At 52.5% G+C, this 21522-nt stretch overlaps 1 protein-coding gene across 3 annotated transcripts; it reads left to right on the top strand.

The window, feature by feature from the left end:
- Window positions 1-89: 89 nt before the first annotated feature.
- Snapc4 (small nuclear RNA activating complex polypeptide 4) lies at window positions 90-17934 on the top strand. 3 transcript variants are annotated; one of them, XM_021191926.2, is made up of 23 exons: window positions 90-170; window positions 2025-2167; window positions 2593-2639; window positions 3625-3792; window positions 3948-4073; window positions 4442-4520; window positions 4979-5060; window positions 5791-5895; window positions 5974-6046; window positions 6356-6520; window positions 7053-7200; window positions 7428-7534; window positions 7680-7774; window positions 9689-9783; window positions 10544-10623; window positions 10923-11387; window positions 12086-12350; window positions 12700-12770; window positions 13243-13353; window positions 14065-14092; window positions 14467-15869; window positions 16673-16794; window positions 17388-17934. In XM_021191926.2, the coding sequence occupies exons 2-22, from the start codon at window positions 2038-2040 to the stop codon at window positions 16784-16786; spliced, it is 3957 nt and encodes a 1318-aa protein (XP_021047585.1). In that variant the 5' UTR covers window positions 90-170; window positions 2025-2037; the 3' UTR covers window positions 16787-16794; window positions 17388-17934. The 3 variants fall into 3 exon arrangements, with proteins under 3 accessions (XP_021047585.1, XP_029392684.1, XP_029392685.1); XM_029536824.1 differs by having other exon boundaries at window positions 16649-16794; XM_029536825.1 differs by having other exon boundaries at window positions 96-170; window positions 2029-2167; window positions 16649-16794.
- Window positions 17935-21522: the final 3588 nt, after the last annotated feature.

The raw sequence follows: 21522 nt of genomic DNA, 5'->3' as shown, positions 1-21522 counted from the left end.
CCTCGGTAGGGCCCCGCCCCCCCAGCACACCTCCCAGCGTGCCCTGCGCCACAGCCTGGGTGGGACTTCCGGTGCAAGCCTACTGACTTCCGCGACCGCCAGAAGCATGATCTGCGTGTGGTCGCTGGGCGACGATGCTGGCTGTGAAGTTTGGAAGGGAGACCTAGAAGGTGAGGACTGGCGGGCGGCAGGTAGCAGGCGTTGTGTCCAGGAGGGGCAGGGCAGCCAGCGCGGGGAAACCGAGGCCTGGCGTGGCCGCGACATTGCTGGAGTGGAAAGCCCGCGTCCGTAGCCCAGCCGATGTCCCGTAGCTGGTGAGATGCGGAGCCGGATTTGCACCGCTGCTCTAATCCGTTGCGCGCGCTGCAGCACCACCGGCCACCCCTGGCTTATCGAATCCAGCCACTAAGGGTGCATTGGACCCCAACTGCCTAGCCCGGTTATGCCTTAGAAGGGACAGGCAGCAAAGTATCTCTGATGTCATTAAAGGCGGACCGTAGCTCCCAGCTCAGGACTTGAACTTGTGACTTTTTCTTCCTTCACTTGGGCGATGCTGTGGGAGGAGATAGAATTGCTGCTGCCTCAAAACACACGGTTACTCTTTCGTTGGCGGCCAAATATCCAGTGGCAATGCAGATCCGCCTGCTTCTAGCCAAGTTGGTTGACAAACGTTCCCTGTATAATTGGAATGTCGTTGAAGGGGATTGTTTTGTTGTAGTCAGTTAAGACTGCTGTCAACAACTTAGTAGGAAGTAGTCAAACAGGATGTTTTTCTTCGTTTCTGGCTCTGGGTGTGAAAATGTGTTTGATAATTTTGTTTGAAACAGTATCTCACTAATGGTCTGAAATGCAGAGATCCACTTAGTTATGCCCCCCTCCCCAAGTGCTGGGATTTAAATTAAACACACTCGACTCTGTTTCTTTTCTTTTCTTTTTTCTTTTTTCTTTTTTTTTCTTTTTTGTTTTGTTTTGTTTTTCAAGACAGGGTTTCTCTGTATAGCCCTGGCTATCCTGAAACCCACTTTGTAGACCAGGCTGGCCTCGAACTCAGAAATCCGCCTGCCTCTGCCTCCCAAGTGCTTGGATTAAAGGTGTGCACCACCACACCCAGCGTTTATTTTGTTTTTGAAGACAGTTTCTTTTAGAGCTCTGGCTGACCTGGAACTCACTCTGTAGACCAACCTGACCTCAAACTCAGAGATCCACCTGCCTCTGCCTCCTGATTCCTCCGGATTAAAGGTGTGTGTCACTATACCCAACTTCTACACCCAGCTTTTTACAGTTATTATACTTGTTTATTTCCTTGTATGTAGGTAAGTGTGCCATAGGGGGAGAGGTCTGAGGGAAACCTGGAGTAGGGTCTCCTCACCATTGATTTCTGGTCCTGAATTCAGGTCCTTAGGCCTGATAGCAAGCGCCTTTATATGGTGAGCCGTCTCACCCGCCTGAGCTTGTGGTTTCTATAATCATCTTTCACACTTCTCTTCCAAATTTCCTTTGCCCTCAGACTTTGCTTACAGTGTATCAAAGAAAAAGCCTCCTTTGTACTTTAGCAGACACTTATTCAGTGTCAGACAACACTGTATGCCAGGTGGTGCTCTGAAAAGATAGGTCATGGAGTAAGCCAAGCCTTATCTGACAGCTAGCCGTTCAGCCCTGTGTAGAGCGGGGCGCCTACACCTCTGTTTATAGGTTTGGATCACAGGGGATGAATGTCTGTTGCTCTGCACTCTCTGCACTTGGTGACCAGCTGGGCATCTGAGGGCACAGAGACAAGTGATTGTACCTGTGCTGGTGGTGGCCTCGGGGAGAGTAGGGTCATTTCTAGGTGTTGAGTCAAGAGCAGGAGTCCTGGGTGTGAAAAGAGTGTCACAACTTGGGGGAATTTAATCCCAAGCTGATTGCCATCTGGGTAGTCTGGTGTCTGCATATGAACAGGCTCTTGCCACCTCCGGCAAGTGTGTGTCTGAAAGCGAATGAGATCCAGGCACACTCCATTTCTCATGTTTCATATCATTCTGAAGGCAGGCTGACGCCATGGACATAGACGCTGAACGAGAGAAAATAACGCAGGAGATCCGGGAGCTTGAAAGGATTTTGTATCCTGGATCCTCCAGCGTCCACTTGGAAGTCTCTGAATCCAGTCTCAGTTCGGACTCTGAAGCAGGTGTGCCCATGAACCTGGCCTAGCATGGAATGGCTGGAACAGCTGTGTGCACCCTTTAGCTAATTAGGCTGTGGACTGTTCCATGGTCAGACTCTGTTTCTTGCCCACACTGTTCTCTGCTTTTACCTCAGTCAGAAAGTTTGTTCCAGTTTCTTAGTCTTAGCTGTCAGGGCTGCTGACTATTTGTGTATACCCACCCCGACTGCCATCTAGCCTGGGGCCCTCTAGGCAATGGTGAATCCTGGTGGGGAGAGGAGGACCCAGAGTTCAGCCTGTCAGCTTGAATAGTCTCCGTGGCCCAGATACACAGAATTTCATCCCTGAGCACTCAAGTGAGACCCTGTTAAAAGTGTTCATTTTTATCTATAGCATACTCTTGGTACCCATGCTCCCACTCCAATACAGTGTGCTTATGTTTCTTACAGATTCCCTGCCTGATGAGGACTTGGAAATCACTGGGGCCCCCATCTTGGTAATTGTTGCTTACCAGGCCGGGCTGCTGGGTCCTATCTGTTAGTACCTTCCAAACTGGCCTAAGAGACTTTGTTTGCATGCCTGTGGGATTTTCTACAATGAATGCTTATTTGTTGTGACAGTAAGGCATCACAAAGCATTTACTTATTTTTATGGTGCTAGAGATGGAGTCCAGGGTCTCGTTCACACTAGGCTCACACTCTACCATTAAGCTATACCCCTGAACACAAATTATTATCAGAACTAAAGTTTATCCATAGAAATGAAGTAATCACTCTAACAGGCTGGTGACTATAGCTGCTGACTTTTCCTGAGCTCACAGTCAAAACAGATGTGAGAGGCAGCCTACCTGGGACCTACCCACTGTGCCTCTGTTGCCCATTCTAGAAGGCAGTCCTCATGGATACTTAGGAAAGCATCTGGCAGAGATTAGCCATGCCAGGGTCGCTAACCATGCTTTGTTCGTTTTGCTTACTTCCTCACCAAACAAGCAAGTATGGAGCCCCGTTAGTGTGTAAGGATATGTGTCTGCTCAGTAGACTGACGCAGCTCTGGAGTCGGTGGACATTTGGCGTTCTCGGGGGGGGGGGGGGGTGTTGACCCTGATTGCTATTCAGGGAATTTCCTTGCTGAGATCTGATACTTGAGGTGTTCAGGATGGGGACACAAACTCGCTGTGAAGTTAAGGCTCCAAAGAGATGTCTGTTGCAAAAATGGAAGCTGCCTGCTATGGTCCACCAGCCCCCAACCCCAGCATACACTTTACAAGCAGATCTCATGTTGGTTCGGAAAGATGCATACTCTCTAGCCTGAGAATAATGGGCTCTGTATAACTTCTCCCTCCTTCAGTATGGTTCCACACTCAGTGGGTGTATACTAGGGCTTCCTCAGATCCCTCTTGTGGGCTTAGGCTTGAGCTTGGTGGCAAGGAGAAGGCTGCCTGTGTCCTGTCTCTTCCTGCTCCATTTCTGGCTCCTAACTAGGAAGAGGAAAGGTGGAGTGAGGGCAGCAACGGTGAGGAGGACCCCAAGGACAAAGCTCTCCCTGAAGACCCTGAGACCTGTCTGCAGCTAAATATGGTCTACCAGGAGGTGATCCGGGAAAAGCTGGCAGAGGTTAGCCAGTTGCTAGCCCAGAACCAGGAGCAGCAGGTAAGATGGCCTACTCAACATCTATGTAACCCCTCCTGACTCTCAGTGCCCCACAGGACCAAGTTCCCAGAACAGGGCTCAGAGTGAATCTGCTCACCCACCTGGCCTACCCTCTTTCTCTGCCTGGCCCGCTGATGGCCCTGCTTTTGTCTCAGGAGGAGATCCTGTTGGATCTGTCTGGGACCAAATGCCCCAAGGTGAAGGATGGCAAAAGTCTACCCTCATACATGTACATAGGCCACTTCCTGAAGCCATACTTCAAGGACAAGGTTACTGGAGTGGTGAGTAGTGAGCCCTCTCAACAGTTGGTTGAGTGTCTCTCATGAGCACTGGGGTGTTCCCGTGGGTCTTAGGGTGTGTTTCCCTAAGAGAATCACAGCATTTAGCAAGGCAGTAGTATAAATCTCAAACTGCCGATGCCCTTTGTGCCTGCATCTTCCTGCAGTCGCAGGCCACTTCCTTGTACTGGGCGGGTCATATCCAGAGCGGTTCGCTCAGTAGTAGCTTGTAGTACAGAAGGCTTGGGCCTGGCACTCCATGTGGACAGTACCTGAGGAGGCTGGAGGGAGGAAGAGTCTGAGTCTCCGTAGGTACCCTGGAGGGTGAGTGTGGTTGGTGTGTCATGTTATAACACTGCACACTCTGACAGGGGCCTCCTGCCAACGAAGAAACACGGGAGAAGGCTACCCAGGGAATCAAGGCCTTTGAACAGCTCTTGGTGACCAAGTGTAAGAGTCCAGGCAGGCCTTTGGATGGGCGTCCTCCAACCATGGAAACCACAGAGGGCATCCCCACAGCCTGGCCTCTTCTAAGCAGATGCTGTAATTCTCGCCTATGCTTATGGCGACATGGACTCTTTCAGGACTTTATCATTGGGACTGTCCACTTGATACTTTCCCTCTCCAGTATTGAGTGGGGTCAGGCTGAGTCTAGCCTTCCCAGCTCTAGCTATTCTCAGAACTCCTAACCCTGAAAGAATACCCCGAGCTAGCTTTTGGGTGGAGGATGGATTCCTGGGCTGGAAGGGATTCAATGCCACCCTACTGGCATTCAGAGATGTAGCCACTACCTTTCTGGAGTGGGGGGCAACAGGTAGGGCTAGGGTTGTAGAATGGATTCAGTGGACATGTAGTCCGTGGAGCAAGCAAAACTTTGTGACATCACATTGCTATCTCCCCCTCCTCAGGGAAGCACTGGGAGAAAGCCTTGCTCAGGAAGTCTGTAGTGAGTGACCGCCTACAACGCTTGCTTCAGCCCAAGTTGCTGAAGTAAGTTTGGAAACAACGTCATCATGGCCTTCCCCATGGTGAAAAGCCAGGCAGCTGTGGGGCTGGGGGGTTCATCCTAGCATGCTCTGCCTCTCCTGCGGCTCTTTCAGCACTGTGAAGTCAGTGTCCATTGATGGGTATATATCACATGACCAAAAGGTATCATGTGGTGCGGAGTGGGAGTACGCAGTGAGGAGCATTGTTGTTTTGATAGATTGCCACCATCAATATTGAACACACAAGACCAGAGGTGGCTAGTACCCTCTGGCCCAACCCTTAGAGACACAGCTCTGGTGCTGACAACATTGGTGCTCAGTATTGATGGTGGTAATGGCAGTTTTCCTGAAGTGTGAGAGAGCCAGTTCTTCCCTCCAAGACAGTTCTGTTTAGCTGCAAAACTAAGTCAAGATTGCCTGAGATGTTTGTATCCTGGAAGGTAAGAACTGGCAATGGGTCCAGACTCTTTGAGATACAAGCAGCTACCACCTGCCAGTGTAAACAACTTGGCAACTCCTGCCCTGATGGTGCCATTCTGGTGGTAAGGACACCCCAGGAGTGGTGCCAGATCTTCCTTGGTGGTAAGGGGTCAAAGCAGGAGAGAGGGAACATTCCTGAGCAGGCTTTCCACCATTGAGCCATGAGGCTTGAACAAGAGCAGTTCAGAGAGCAGGGCCTCAGCTGACACAGTACATCCCACGCACAACTCTCCCTCACTCTACCTACCTTGCAGGCTTGACTACTTACACGAAAAACAGAGCCGAGTCTCCAGTGAGTTGGAAAAGCAGGCCCTGGAGAAGCAGGTTAAGGAAGCAGAGAAGGAGATTCAGGACATCAAGTAAGCTGGGGCTGCCTGGTCCTGCCTGGGAAGAGCCGCAGGCCTTGCATGATACCAGCTCCTTGTCCTTTGCTTTAGCCAGCTCCCAGAGGAAGCATTGCTGGGGAACCGGCTAGACAGCCACGACTGGGAGAAGATTTCCAATATTAACGTAAGTTAGGAAGACCTGGGTGCCCACTGCTACAGTAGTGCTTGGAAGCTGAGTGTGGTGGGAACTAGGTGGGGGAGCCTTACTGTCTCTTGTGCCTTAACCCACTGTGAGGTCTCCAGTCCCAGGATGCCTGGGAGTTGGAGGTGCAAAGGACTCCATGCGACCTTCCCCAGCTGACAGAGTCCCACTCCTGAGATAGGCAGTCTTCATGGCCACTGAAGCCACTGGCTGGCAGACAGTGACAAGCAGGCCAGGAGCTCTGTGCTTGGCATCAGCAGCCCTCTGAAGGCTTTGTTCTCATGGGTGTAGTTTGAAGGAGCCCGCAGTGCAGAGGAGATCCAGAAGTTCTGGCAGAGTTCCGAGCACCCAAGCATCAATAAGCAGGAATGGAGCGCAGAAGAAGTAGAGAGGCTGAAGGCCGTCGCTGCCACACATGGCCACCTGGAGTGGCATTTGGTTGCAGAGGAACTTGGGGTAAAGACTAGGACCTGGGAGACCCCAGAAGGGTGGGAGGACATGGGCTTCTGGATTTGAGGTGTCACTCAGTCTCATGCTGTGTAGTTTGGTACACACAGGGCAAGCATTAGGAATTGTTTGGTAAATTGTGCTTTCAAAGAAATTTGTCTCTTTCATCTTTTTAACTTTAAGTTTCATCTTGTCTGTGAAAATATCACCATTTACCTCAAACTCTTAGCCCCTCTCCTGCTTTGGGATTATGCTGGGATTAACACCAGAGCTGTCCATGGCCAAGTTTTCTTTCTATAAGCCATAGAGTCCTCTCTGAGCCACTCCTGACCTGGGTCCCAGCCATGGTCTAGCAAACTGTCACCTGGTAAGAGCCTGGAGGAGGAAGAGAGCTCTGTTGTACAGCGCGCTCGCTGCCGGTGGCTCAGGCCCACCTGTCTCTTGGGAGCACTTGGGTCTCCAGGAAGGCTGTGCCGGGTGTTTGTGCACGTGCAGGGTGAAGCCCAGTAACGCCCACTTGTTTCTCTCTGTCCTTGGGAAGACAAGCCGCAGTGCCTTTCAGTGCCTGCAGAAATTCCAGCAGTACAACAAAAGCCTGAAACGCAAGGAGTGGACTGAGGAGGAAGACCACATGCTCACCCAGCTGGTCCAAGAGATGCGCGTTGGGAACCATATCCCATACCGCAAGAGTAAGCCCACACATCCAGTAGCATCTTTCAGTTCCTTGAGCTGCTCCAAGCCCTAGTGGCCTCAGGTGCCTGGAAGCAGGGACTTGCAGAAGAGTTTTCAGTTGTCCTAGGGAGAAGTGGCAGGAGGTCCTGGTGACAGAGCAACTCTTCTCTGTAGCTCCGGGAGGACCCCGTCCCCTGCTTATTGCCGTGTAGGACAGGTAAATCCCAATCTTCTCTGTCCCCAGTTGTCTACTTCATGGAAGGGAGAGACTCCATGCAACTGATCTACCGTTGGACCAAGAGCTTAGATCCCAGCCTGAAAAGGGGGCTCTGGGCCCCAGAGGAAGATGCTGTAAGTTTGGCACCCAGAGAAAACTGTTGCCAGGAAGTTTGACTGGCTTTCCTGGGTACGGTCATGTGCCCTCCTCAGCTGAGGGCCCAGGGTGGGAAGGATATGGCTCCTGTGGAGCTTCTTTCTGTTTGCTTCTTTCCTGCAGAAATTGCTTCAAGCTGTTGCCAAGTATGGGGCGCAGGACTGGTTTAAAATCCGGGAAGAGGTGCCAGGTAGGAGCGATGCCCAATGCAGAGACCGGTGAGTTGCCCGCACTGGCTGAAGGAGTGACTTGCTTGGGTCACACTTCTGTAGGCAGGCTAGGTGACAGTGGGCCAAAATGATATGCCCACAGGGGCTTTTCAAACTGGGGTTGGCACTGTTAGGAAGAAGGAGTTTGCTATTTCTGTTGTCCACAAGTAGTCAGGTACCAGTGATGGCTCTTGCAGATGTCCCCCACAGCTGGTGGGGAGGTCCCCAGCAGAGAGGGTCTCTCCTTTTCTCCCTATTTTCTTTCAGTGGTTTGTTCAGATGTGTTTTAGTTTACCTTGTTATTGTAAACCATATTGATCACCCTACAAAGAATCTACACTCAGCAGCCCTGCAGAATCCCAGTCAAAACAGGCAAAGGTTTTCAACAAACTTGTCTCCAGAGATGCACAAGTAGCCAGAAGGCCCATGAAAAGATGCTCAGTCACTTATTTCAGGAATGCCAATCAAAACCACAGTGAAATATTTCGCACATGTAGGGGAATTGTTTTAAAACACACACACACACACACAAACTCACTCACACACACACTCACTCACACACACACTCACTCTTGGGGCATAGATCACAGCCCCCAGAAAAACCAGAGCATGGAGCAGCATCGTGCTGGGGCGGTGTAGTCTGTACCTGCAAAACTCCCGTGTCCCAAGTGTCCAGGAGCTTGTGTATTAGACAAGAGTGTGGATAGAACCTCTCCCAGTGTCAGGAAGAGAGTGTGGGGTACAAAGTCGGAGTCTGGCATTTACAGGGAAGGCCCTGTTAAGTGCTGTGTGATATATTTGGAGCCTTGAGAACATTTTGAACATTTGGTCAAATATTTATCAAGACATGCTCATTTCTCTCAGGAGTGTCCTTGGGTCGGTGACTCTTGTACTTGGCCTTTAGAGAACTGTCAGACTGGGCAAAATGTCTCTATATTGTGCTCCCACAAGTAGCATGTGAGGCTTGTGGCTGAAGCCTTCCAAGTGTTTGTGGAATGGACTTTGACACAGTTGTTTCACAGCAGCCCCTCATGGCTAACTGTGGAGCCTCATTGCTTGTACCTGCTGGCTTCTTACATGTATACGTCTCTTTGAAAAAACATCTGTCAAGTCCCTTCCTAGGTTTAAGTTACCTATCTTTGGATTACTGGCTTTTACACATTCAAAATGCAAGTCCCCAGTCAGATGCAGGGTTTGCAAACGCTCTAATCAGCGGCTCGGCTCTCCCTTTTTACAAGGTACCTTAAAGCAGTGGTTCTCAATGTGTGGGTCTCAAACCCTTGGTAGGGAGGGTGTTGAATGAACCTTTCACAGGGGTCGCCTAAGACCATCGGAAACACAGATAATTATATTACAATTCATAACAGTAACAAAATTAGTTATGAAGTAGCAATAGAAATAGTTTTATGGTTGGGAGTCACCACAGCATGAAGGACTGTATTAAAGTCACAGCACTAGGAAGGTTGAGAACCGCAGCCTTAAAGCATAGAATTCTTGAAATGTTCTGGGCACTTAGGAAGCAGAGGCAGGGGGATCTCTGTAGGCCACCCTGGTCTACAGAGCAAGTTTTAGGACAGACAGAGCTACACAGAGAAACCCTGTCTGAAAATAATTTTTGGCCGGGCAGTGGTGGCGCACGCCTTTAATCCCAGCACTTGGGAGGTAGAGGCAGGCAGATTTCTGAGTTCGAGGCCAGCCTGGTCTACAGAGTGAGTTCCAGGACAGCCAGGGCTACAGAGAGAAACCCTGTCTCAAAAAAAAAAAAAAAAAATAATGATAATAATTAATGAAGTCCATCTTGTCTTGTTTTGTTTTTGCTTTTGCTTGTTGTGGTATTATCCTAAGAAATCACCGAGAAGGCCAGGGAGCAGTGAGGGGGGTCTTAGCACCTAAAGTGTCCCTTTGTTTCCACACCATTTTCAGCTACATCAGAAGATTACATTTCAGCTTGAAAAAGGGACGGTGGAATGCAAAAGAAGAACAACAGCTGATCCAGCTAATAGAAAAATATGGTGTTGGTGAGTTGTCGGACATTATTACCTGCCGCTGCTGACTCTGATCATACTGCGAATTCTTGCAGCCCATCTTCCAGATCCCAGGCTGTCCTCCAATCAGTTTCTGCCTCCTTCTCAACCTTTCCAGTTGCAAACGCTGTTCTCTTTTAGGGGTGGGGATGGGGATGGAATCCAGGAACTCACTACAGCTCGGCAAGCATGCCTCCAAGCCACCTCGTGCTCTCATTACAAATGAATAGATATTCACAACAGAAAATTGGGAAGCCAGATGAAGTGGTGCAGGATCTTTAATCCTGACATCCAGGAGGCATATGCAAGCCCACATTCGCATGCATAACTGTGTCCAGCTTCAGTCAAATCTTTTGTGACTTGCATTTGCTGTATTTCTCAACTTTTTACAACATAGCAGGAGAGAACTAAGTGTTTGTGGCCAAATCTTGCTGATAATGGTGATATCTCCTCAGGAAAAAGTCTGCAAAACACAAGAGTTTTTTTCACCCATCGTCACACTGCCCTAGAAGTGCAGTGTGCGTGTGTCCCTCTGCAGCACTAGGCACAAAGAGTTGGCAAGGTCTCTTAAGAGCCTAAGTGTAGCAGATGCACAGCGCCTGCAGTGACTTTCCCTTCCTACCTGTATGTGCCAGACCTTCCTCAGGGGTTGCTCAGCCTTGAGATTCGCATGCTGACGAGCACACATCCTCTCAACAAGCACACGAGGGAAGCCTCTGTCCTAGAGGCTGGTCTACTGTGGCTGTTTTTACAGGTCACTGGGCAAGAATAGCTTCTGAATTGCCCCATCGGTCAGGCTCCCAGTGTCTGAGCAAGTGGAAGATCTTGGTCAGGGTGAGACATTTGTTTGCTTTCTGTGTATGCGCTTTGCTTGAGCTCAGTGAAAACCCCATAACCTGTAAGAGTGCTTGGGCGAGATGAGGTATTGTGGGATGGGAAGGGAGTGCAAAGGTTCTGGCCCTTGTGTGTCCTTATCAGGAGGCTGAGGACAGAGGGAAAGCATACCTCAGCCCCAGTGTGCTCTGTCCCTGGAGGTGTTCATCCTTAAGGGACCTCTCCATAGGGTGTCTTGTTTCCCTGTCACCTGTGTGCCTGGGTATCTGAGACCTGAAGCAGCCTATTCCTCCCCTCAGAAGAAACAGCATCAGCAGAGGAGGAGAGGGCAGAGGCCCCGTCACAGTAGCCAGTGGAGCTCCAGCGGCAGCAGCAGCAGCAGCAGCAGTGAAGACTATGGCGGTGGCAGCAGCAGCAGCAGTGAAGAGTCAGATGTGGAGCTGGAGGAGTCCCTGAAGAACAGTCAAGCACTAACTCCTCAACAGTACAGAGTGCCAGGCATTGACCTGTGGGTTCCTACCAGGCTGGTCACCAGCCAGTCCCAGAGAGAAGGGACAGGGTGCTACCCACAACACCCTGCTGTCTCCTGCTGCATGCAAGATGCCTCTCAAAATCACCACAAGGAAGGTTCTACCACAGTCTCTGCTCCTGAGAAAAACCAGCTGCAGGTGCCCTATGAGACCCACAGCACTGTTCGAAGAGGAGACCGGTTCCTACACTTCTCGGACACTCACTCAGCAAGTTTGAAGGATCCGGCCTGCAAGGTAGGCCCTAGAATGTGAGCAAGGGGAACACATTTCTGACCTGGCAAAAGCCTTGTCCCTTTATTCACTAGAATTGTTGGTCAGGACTGGTTCCAGAGTTGTGCAGTAGCAGTGGCCTTCATGGGAGCTGCAGCCTCCATAGTCCCCAAGTCGTTTGCTTTAAAGGTTGTAAGGGCCTCTGCTTCAGGGCACATCTAAGTGGGCAGCTCCCCACCTTCAACTGCCATGAGTCGGGGGTGTCCTTGGGAAGTGTCAGTCCAGCTCGGCTGGCTGTGCAGTTACCTGTCCCCCTCTGTCCTCAGAGCTGGGCCTGGGGCCAGCCAGATGTAGCTCTGGCAGTGGCTGGAGCAGCCTTTTGGACTGCACAGGCTGCTCTGCTGCTCTGCACTGGGGATTGATGGAGGGACGATGCAGTCAGCTCAGCCATGGTACTGCCTGCCATGTGGGCCAGAGCATCTGTCTCTTGGAGAGGGTGCTAAGACAGGCCCTATTTAAGACCACATTAGCCTTACCACAGAGTACTTTCCCAAATAGCAAGTGGTGTTCTTACAAGGAGGTGTTAAACCTGCACAGTGGCAGGCCTGTACCAGATCCTGCTGTAGCCAGCTGGTCTCACAGGGTCTCTTGATATACAGCATGTGTTGAAAATGTCCCTAGAGAAAATGCTGAAGTTAATCAGGACTCATCCAACCACCCAGAGCTACACACTGATGAAAGAAGGACCGCGGCAGCCACCCGTGCCTAATTCACGCTCAGGGTCTGACCCTGGTAACAGCATGGCTGGGCCCCACCTGCGGCAGCGGTGGCATGGAACTTTCCGGAATAAGCAGAGACGCAAGAGACAGGCTCTACATCGCAGGCTCCTCAAGCACAGGCTTTTGCTTGCTGTGATACCCTGGGTGGGTGACATCAACCTGGCCTGCACACAAGCTCCCCGGAGACCTACAACCATACAGACTCAAGGTACTGCCCAGAGCTCTTTGGGGAACTTCCTGGAGCCAGGGTGGGAGCAAGTGCCACTCCTTGATCCATAGCAGAGTAGCCTGAAGGGGTCCTTGGGAGGGCAGGTCTGTGAAGGACAGGCAGGACTATCCCTGAAGAGTTGGAGAACGAGCAGTTGGGCCACTCTTTGTACCTGCCATTGTGAAACAAGGGGCAGCCAGATTTGGGCTGATGGTGAGATTTGGGGTCATACCTTCTGCTCTTTGAGGTAGTGTGGAGCTCTAAAGCTGCTCTGCCTTCCTCTGTCTTGGGGATCCTTTTTGGCGGCGGGGAGTTTCAAAACTGGAGCCCCTTTTCCCTTGTCCTCTAGCTGACAGCATCCGGATGCAGTTAGAGTGTGCCCGCCTGGCCAGCACTCCGGTGTTCACACTGCTTATTCAGGTGAGCCCCAGCACTCCGGTGTTCACACTGCTCATTCAGGTGAGCCCCGGCAGGGTGCCGCCTGCTCAGTTCTAGTCTGTGACCATGGGAAACGCACAGTGGGCTCACGCAGAAGGGTCATTACACTTCGGCCTCCTAGCCCACAGTTCAGCTGACTGATGTGAAAGGGACCTTTGGCTCTTCAGCATTTGCCATCTTTTGAGTTAAACAGTGACTTAGAAAAGAGATAAGTACCCAGACCTAGGTCTAAGATGAGGAGGCAGGCTTGGAGCAGGGTAGGCACCTGTGTTGGCCCTCATTGGAAGAAGGGACAGCAACATGGAACACAAGTCCGGGCTGTGGGCTCTGAAACCATCATGACCTCCCTTGAGGAGTTTGGGTCTGCTCCGTCATCGGGGCTGTTTCCCCTCTGCTTGACGGGCCTGGCCCAGAGCAGGCCAGAGCAGGGAAGCCCTTACTCTCAGTCTCTCAGCTATTGCAGATTGATACTGTGGGCTGCATGGAGGTGGTTCGAGAGAGGAAAGGCCAGCCACCTGCACTGCTCCAGCCTGGCATCCAGAACAGCCAGCTGCATCTCCCCCAGGTAACATACACTGACAACAAGAAGTGAAGACAAATAGTGTGAGGTAGCATGTGCTTTTAGTCCCAGTACTTGGATGGTAGAAACAGGCAAATCTCCATGAATTCAAAATCAACCCAGTCTACATTAGCAAGCTTCAGGCCAGCCGAAGCCACATGAGCCCCTTCCTCAAAAAAGAAGTAAAACTGAGTCCTGCCCATCCTTGGCCCAGAGTGGCCCAGGGGGCCAGGGGGACAATTCCTAGACATTTCCATAGAAAAATGTGGCTCTCCCTGTGAACAGCCCCTTGCCATACCTTCTCAGGGAGCCATCTGTGTAGGCAGCCCCGTGGGAGGCCAGATTAGAGCCTGAGGCAAGGTGGGCTGTGGGTGGGCAGGTGGGCCGGCTGGCACAAGCCCTGGTCTCTGCAAGTCACTAGTACCATCTATTCTAGAAAACAAACTCATGGGCTTAGTTTGGGAGACGCATCACCTTGGAGTGCTGTCACCTGGGGAGACCGTGAAATAGAACTCTGGTTCCCATAGCCGCAGCCCCACCCTGTTTGGTGATGACCTGATAAGCCGTGGCCAGGTAGCATTAGTGGGGCTGTTTAGAAAGCCTGGGGCAGCAGCTGTCCTCACCCAGGACCCTGAGCTTAGTGCAGAGGGGTGGCCCCCAGAGTTGGGTGGTGAGACCCAGCAGAGGTTCTGCAGTCTCTGACTCTCCTCTTTGCAGGCATCCTCTAATGCCAAGAAGAGCACAGGTACCATCCGCTGCTTCTGTCTCTCTCGTGGTGGGACATGCCATGCATCTGAGCCACAGCCTCAGCAACACAGCCAGTGGTCCTGAGAGTAGGCTAGAAAGGCCTGAACCTGCTTTGGCCTTCACCTTTGGGCTGCCACTGGGGGCTTGAGGGGGTTATGCTGTGTCACATTAGGGTCCAGGTTTTGAGCATGCTAGAGGTTTAGAAGCCAGTGTCTCATAGTCGGGCTGTCTCTGGCATCGCTGCTCTCTCTGTGAACAGAGTGCCTTGGGTTGGGGGCCCATGAGGTGAACTGGAGCTTCGTGTGTGGGGTTGCTGGTGTCCCTGGGCACAGAACCTGAAGTTCTCATCCAGCTGGTTGTCTCTTCCTTTAGGCTGCCTTCTGCCAAGCATGCCGGGTGAGCAAACTGCAAAGAGAGCCAGCCACAAAGGGCGCCCACGGCTGGGCTCCTGCAGGACTGAGGCAACCCCCTTCCCAGTCCCTGGAGCAGCCCCACGTGGCCTCCGGCCAAAGCCTAAGACTGTATGTGAGCTGCTTCGGGAGAAGCGGCTCCGTGAGTCCCATGCCAAGAAGGCCACTCAGGCTCTTGGTCTCAGCAACCAGCTGCTGGTCTCCTCACCTGTGATCCTCCAGCCCCCTCTGCTGCCAGCCCCCCATGGGTCCCCAGGAGTAGGCCCTGCAGTGTCCAGTGTAGAACTCTCTGTACCTGTGGCGCCAGTGCTGGTCAGTTCAAGTCCTTCTGGCTCCTGGCAGGTGGGTGGGATCTCAGCCACAGACAAGCAGCCCCCCAACCTACAGACCACTTCCCTAAATCTTTCCCACAAAGGGACCCAGATTGCAGCCCCTGCTGCTTTTAGGAGCCTAGCCTTAGCCCCCGGGCAGGTCCCCACAGGCGACCATCTCAGTGCTCTAGGACAGAGCACCCAGAAGCCGGGCCTGCCCATTCTCCCAGCTACATCCAGCCTCACTCAGCTGTCTGTGCGGCCACCGGCAAGTGGACAGCCCCTGGCAACCAAGTCCAGCCTGCCTGTCAGCTGGGTTCTCACAACGCAGAAGCTGCTCTCTGTCCAAGTGCCAGCTGTGCTGGGCCTCCCCCAGTCAGTGACCCCCGAGACCATAGGACCTTCCCCTGCCAAGACGTCTGCTCTCCTGGAGCAGCCTCCAGCCAGTATAGACACAGAACCCAAAGGACCTCAGGGCCAGGAAATACCACCCACACCTGGGCCCGAAAAGAAGGCTTTGGACCTAAGTCTCCTTTCCCAGGAAAGTGAGGCAGCCACCATCACATGGCTGAAGGGGTGCCAAGGTGTTTGTGTGCCCCCGCTGGGGAGCAGGATGCCCTATCAGCCCCCTTCCCTGTGTAGCTTGCGGGCATTGTCCAGCCTCCTCCTGCATAAACAGGACTTAGAGCAGAAGGCTTCTTCTCTGGTGGCCAGCCAGGCCGCTGGGGCCCAACCTGAGCCCACCACTGGGGCCCAACCTGAGCCCACCACTGGGGCCCTCCAAGCATCCCTGGAGCTGGTACAGAGGCGGTTCCAGGGCAACCCAGCCTACCTCCTGCTAAAGACGCGTTTCCTGGCCATCTTCTCCCTTCCTGCATTCCTGGCCACTCTGCCCCCCAACAGTGTCCCCACCACCCTGTCACCAGACATGGCTGTGGTTTCTGAGAGTGACAGTGAAGACCTTGGTGACCTGGAGCTGAAGGATAGGGCTAGACAGCTGGACTGCATGGCCTGCAGAGTGCAAGCAAGCCCAGCAGCCCCAGACCCTGTACAGGTACGGATGTTGGACTGCAGCCCCACTTCCCGTGACAGGCAAAGGGCCCTGCAGTGCCTGCTGGGAGTGGTGAGATGGGCAGGTGGAAGTTGTACAAGGGAGAAGGCTGCGGGTTCCTGAAGGAGGAGGAAGCATGTCCAGTGGGCCTGGTTGGGAAAGGGCTTCTTAGCAAAAGTTGCCTCTCCTGGGCTGGATATAGCAGGAGAGGGAGGCAGCCCTCTAATATGACGTACCCCACCCCACTCACATACCGCACACCTAAACTCAAGGTAGAGAGGCTGGCCTGACACAAACCCTGGGGTGGGCTGTAGGTACAGTGTAGATCACTTGCCCTTGTTCCTGCTCTCTCTTGTTCACAGAGAGCTGGCCTGGCAAGCCAGTCTGTTTCCCATAGGAGCTTAGGGACAAGATGTGTGGGCCCATTTCTCTGGCTACTCCCAAGGAGTCCTACCAAGCCTCCTCCCTTGCAAAGATTAGATGTGTGGAGCCTTCCCACAGCCGTCACTCCTTTCCTGGTGCCACTAGCCTAGCTCTGGGGTGGCCTGGAAATCTCTGCCTCCATTGGCCTACACTTGCGAGCAAGAGGGTGGCTATCATGGAGTTACTAATGGTTGGAGACCGTACCTGCAGGGCAAACTACAGAAAGCCAGGACCTGGTCCCTCCCGTGCTCTGTCCTGGGGAGCATACCCTAGCAGCTGCCTGTCCCTGGTGTTAGGGTTGGGACCATAGAGGGGGCGGTTCTCAGAGTCCTCTCTTTCCCATTCCCTACCCTGGCTAGAGTCACCTTGTCTCCCCTGGTCAGAGAGCTCCAAGTCCTGGTGAGGTTTCTGCTCCCTCCCCCCTGGATGCCTCTGATGACCTTGACGTGCTCAGGACTCGACGTGCTAGGCATTCCCGGAAACAGAGGCTGCTTTGAGCAGCAAGGTGAGTCCCTGGGGATGCTGCCACCATGCAACCAGGAAGAGGCAGAGTTCAGAATATGGGCTCCCTCTGCTCTGGAAACCCACGAGGGATGTGGCATCAAGTCTGAAGGCTGGGCCTATAGGGGTATTTGATGCTCCTTGTCCTCCGTCCTGCCCTATCTGAAGCCCCATGTTGCCCAGTTTGCCTCTTGGCCTTGGCACTCCTCCCCTCTGCCTGAGTTTTATCCCCTCCTTTGCTGGGGTGTCAGCTCTCAGAAGAACCCTCTGGCTGCTTTCCTGAGGTGGCACTGCTAACTCAGTGCAAGTCTTGGGGTGTTCACCATTGCAGCTCATGAGCATAATTACCCGCTGTTTCTCTGACTACAAACCCCAGGCCCTACCTTGTTGCTTTCACTGTTGGGTCCCTGGGTGCACTGATGGGACTGAGGTGATGAGGGCGTTCTAGTTGTGAAGCCACCGCCATCAGCTGAGCTGACTGTCCTCGGTGCAGTGCCCGCTCAGTCCTTGCTGCTCAGCAGCCCCATCTGTGCAGTCTGTCCTGCCGTCTGGGGTCTGGGGAGGGGCAGGCACTATCAAGAGTGTCCTGTGTTTCAGGATAAGGTGTCAAGGGGTCCAGAACCCACTCTCACCAGGCAAGCGGCAGGGCCCAAGCCTGCCCAGAAGCACACAACCCGTGGCAAGAAGATGCGAGGCAGAAAGCTACAGGCTGAGGACGGAGCTGTAGCAATCAGCAGACTGTGGTGATACAGTGGCCACGTGGTCACAGGATAACTGTTACCAACCCGGGGCCACATATGTGAGGGAATAAAGGAAATACCTAGATTTCACTGAAAAAGCAGTGGATAGCCTTTGGTGGTTTTGACTAAAGCTGGGTGCCCACCATCAGCTGGAGATGTGATTGTCTGCCAGTTCTGGGAACCTCTCACACCCTTTGCTGCCCAGGCAGCCCCTGGACCCAGCACTTTACCAGAGAGCAGAGAGAATAGAGAAACAGTGCTTCTTCCCATTTCAAGAAAGTGTATTGGGTTGGCTCAGTGATTAAAGAGCATTGATTGCTCTTCCAGAGGTCCTTAGTTCAATCCCTGACGTGGTAGATCATAATGGGATCTGATGTCTTATTCTGGCACACAGTGTACATGCAGACAGCGCTCATACCTAAATCTTTAAAAAAGAAAAAAGGGGGGCGGGGATATGTCCACTAGCCTGTACTCCTAGGCAAGGTCCCCAGCTGGCCTGTACTCCTAGGCGAGGTCCCCAGCTGGCCTGCACCTCTCTGTGGGGGCTCCAGAACTAGCATCTGTCACAGCGGCAGCTCTTACTGGATGGGAGGCTTGTGCTTGGCATGGCGCCGAGACCCCCTTGGTCTTGTCTCTCCCTTTAAAAAAAAAATACTGTTTTGTATATGTGAGTACACTATCACTCCCTTCAGACAAACCAGAAGAGGAAATCGGATCCCTTATAGATGGTTGCTGGGATTTGAACTCAGGACCTCTGGAAGAGCAGTGAGTGCTCTTAACTGCTGAGTCATCTCTCCAGCCGCCTCTCCTTTTTCTTAGTCACTATTTCCATGACACCAGACTCTCCCTACATCCTGGGCCCTTGGCTCTCCAGGATTTAGTTTTACATGTGTTTATCCTCTGTGGGAAACATCCAGCTCATAGTAAAATGGTATGACCGCCTAGTCGTAGTGATTGTACCAGCTGTCACTCCAGCTGATGGCCGTCACACACCCAGGGGCGTGTGTGTCCTGGCTCCCTCTAACCTCTGCGCTGGTTTCCTCTTCTCTGGAGTGCTTGGGGGTCCTCAGTTATCTGTGCTACCGACTTCCACCTCGGTCTCATGAGCAAAAGCTTCACGTGTTGTTTTTCTTCCTTTAAATGTCATGTTTATTTATCTTTTTACTGAAGATAGATTTTTTAATCATATGATACATTCGGAAGATGGTTTTCCCTCCCTTGTATCCTCCCAGATTCCCCTCTTCTCCATACCCATCCCACCCCATGCCTTCTTTCTCTCTCTTTAGAAAACAAAAAGGCAAATAAAAGTTAAAAAGAAAAAAAAAACAGAATAGAATAAGAAAACATTCAAACAGAGAAAACAAAACAAAGACCACAAGGAACACATACACTCAGAGAAACACACAGATGAACACATACATGCACACACACTCAGACTCAAATACACACATACACACAGATTGTACATGCAGGTACACATGAATACACATGTATGCACAGACAAACACATGCTAAACACATACACATACAGACACACAAAGAGACCGAGAAAGAGAGATCACATAAAGAGAAAATCAGAGCCTCATAATATGTAAGCAAAACACCAAAAAGGTAATAAAAAGTCCAGACAAAACTTTATGGAAAAAAAAATTTCAAAAATGTCATGTTTTGAGTTGGGAATGCTAGTTTTGCGTTGGGAATCTGCAGCTAGGCATGGGGCCTCCCTCAGGTGTGATTGGTCTGCCCAGTGAGACTCCATTGGGAAAAACTAATGTTGTCCTTTGCAAGTGGCTATTAATCGGAGATAGCTTTGGGTTAGCATGGGGAGATCATGTCCAATTCCCCATCTCAGTAAGAAGGCTCCATCTGGCTTGGCCCTGTGTGCTACCACAGTCTCTGTGAGTTCGTATATGGGTCAGTCCTGATGGCTTCACATGTTATTAACCCTTTTAAGAAGCCACCACTGCCGGTCAGTGGTGGCACACACCTTTAATCCCAGCACTTGGGAGGCAGAGGCAGGCGGATTTCTGAGTTCGAGGCCAGCCTGGTCTACAAAATGAGTTCCAGGACAGCCAGGACTATACAGAGAAACCCCGTCTCGGGGAGGAGGGGGGGAAGTCACAACTGTGGAGGCCTTGTGACCTCCTTCCTGGAGTGACTGTAAAGCCATGGACTCCCTTGCTGTCCTGGAAACCCAGCAAGGCACAGTCCCAAGCAGTGTGACCCCCACACCCGCCCCCATGGCCAAAGAGGACTCCTGACTGCTGCTTTTGAAAGTGCCTTCAGGGCCACTGTCCCCACAGGAGCAAGCAGAAGGGCAGTGAGCTACAGAAGAAGGGGCCAGCTGCGGCGGCTCTGCATAAGTTTCCCACCCTTCCTTCCCATACAGCATCCCGTAGGCTAGGCAGCAGCGCCTGTCTAACAGCTACATTGGCTGGGCAGAGCTAGCAGGTCCCCACGCCTGTCTCAGGCTGACTTTTGAAGGGCCACCCTGAAGGAGAGGCTCTGGCACACAGTCCATAGAGGACTATAGCTGCCTACAGCTTGTGGATTTTGACCAAGCTTTGTCCCACTGCACCTACCCTGCACCACTGTCCTTAGACGGCAGATGAGGATATGAGGCAGGGTTCAGAAGCCTGGATCCAGGAGGACCTTGGACCGCCCATCCAGTCCAGATGAGCAGGTGGGGAGGCCTCCTCTGCTCCCAGAGTATACTTCTACTTCCCTCTGTTCTGTTCCTGGATGGGCCAATCAGAAGGTAGACCAGTAAGGACTGTCCCCCTGCGGGAGGACTGGCTGGCTTGTGGCGTCAACCAGAACACATCAGGAAGTGCACAGCCTCCTTCATGGCTCCACCCTTCTCCAGTTAAGGAGCATCTCCACACTCCCAGAGCCCCAGGCTCCTGGTGTGCCCATAGCCCAGACAGCATCAGCTGGCAGGGAACTCCCACAAGACCCTGAGGTAAGTTCAGTACCCTTCCAGGAAGGTGGGTGGGAGCCTGTGGTGACTGCTGGGGATCCTGGAGCCTGTAAGTACCTACAGGCAGGTGGCCTCCTCCATCCTCACACCTTCATTTGAATAATCCTTGTACACGGCAGCATAGTCCTCCAGTGCTGGACCATGTGGCTGTGGGGCTGCAATGGCAGGCTGTAGGTCCAAAGTTTAGAGCAATGTCCGTCCACTGGGACGACCAGAAAGCAGCAGGAAGCCAAGAGATGCTTCTGAAGAAGAGGCCTGCCGTGGCCGTGGCTCTAACTGGAGATGCAGCTCCGCTGGGACTAGGGACTGAGCCGGGGGCGCTCTATGCCCACCTTAAATTAACTCAGCCCTATAGTCATTGAAGCCGCTCACTGAGGCTACACTTGTCCACATGAGTAAGACCCTACGTACAACTGGCCTGGTTGATTCCCATCATGTGGCCGAAGGCTAGGGCTCATCTGGCGGCAGAAAAGCAAACTGGAGGGAAGCCACAGCAGATGTCTGTAGACTGTGGATGACAATGCCCGCCCTTCTAGTATACTCCAGCCTCGCAGGAAGGCAGACGTGCTCCTGCGGCCAACCCTCCCAGCCCTCCCAGAATAGCACCATGCAACAGGCTGTTGCATCACCAGCTGGCTACAACGGAAGGCCTGGAGGGCACGGGGCTGTCAGGAAAGGAGGAAGTCAGACATAGGCCTGGCCCCCTGCACAGTGAGAGAGCCTCCAGCCAATCTGACCCTCTTAGTCCCAATCTGGAGACTGGCCAGCAAGGGTCTGTCCACACCACTCAAGAAGGTACTATGTAGGATGGCCACTAGGGGCAAAAGCTCCTACCTCCAGGGCATGCCAGAGCACTGTTGGGCAGGGCTGTTGTACAAGAAGTATTCTCTTAGACTTCAACCAGTCCCTTCCCTGCATATCCATATGAGAAAGCTTGAGATGACAGGGGCTAGGCAACTGCTTGGGGGTGGTCAGTTTGACAGGTGGCCTGAGGTGGCTTGTCTACGGACCT

Source organism: Mus pahari, chromosome 3 (assembly GCF_900095145.1).
Source record: "Mus pahari chromosome 3, PAHARI_EIJ_v1.1, whole genome shotgun sequence".
NCBI lineage: Eukaryota > Metazoa > Chordata > Mammalia > Rodentia > Muridae > Mus > Mus pahari.
This window is presented reverse-complemented; position numbering and strand designations above follow the sequence as displayed.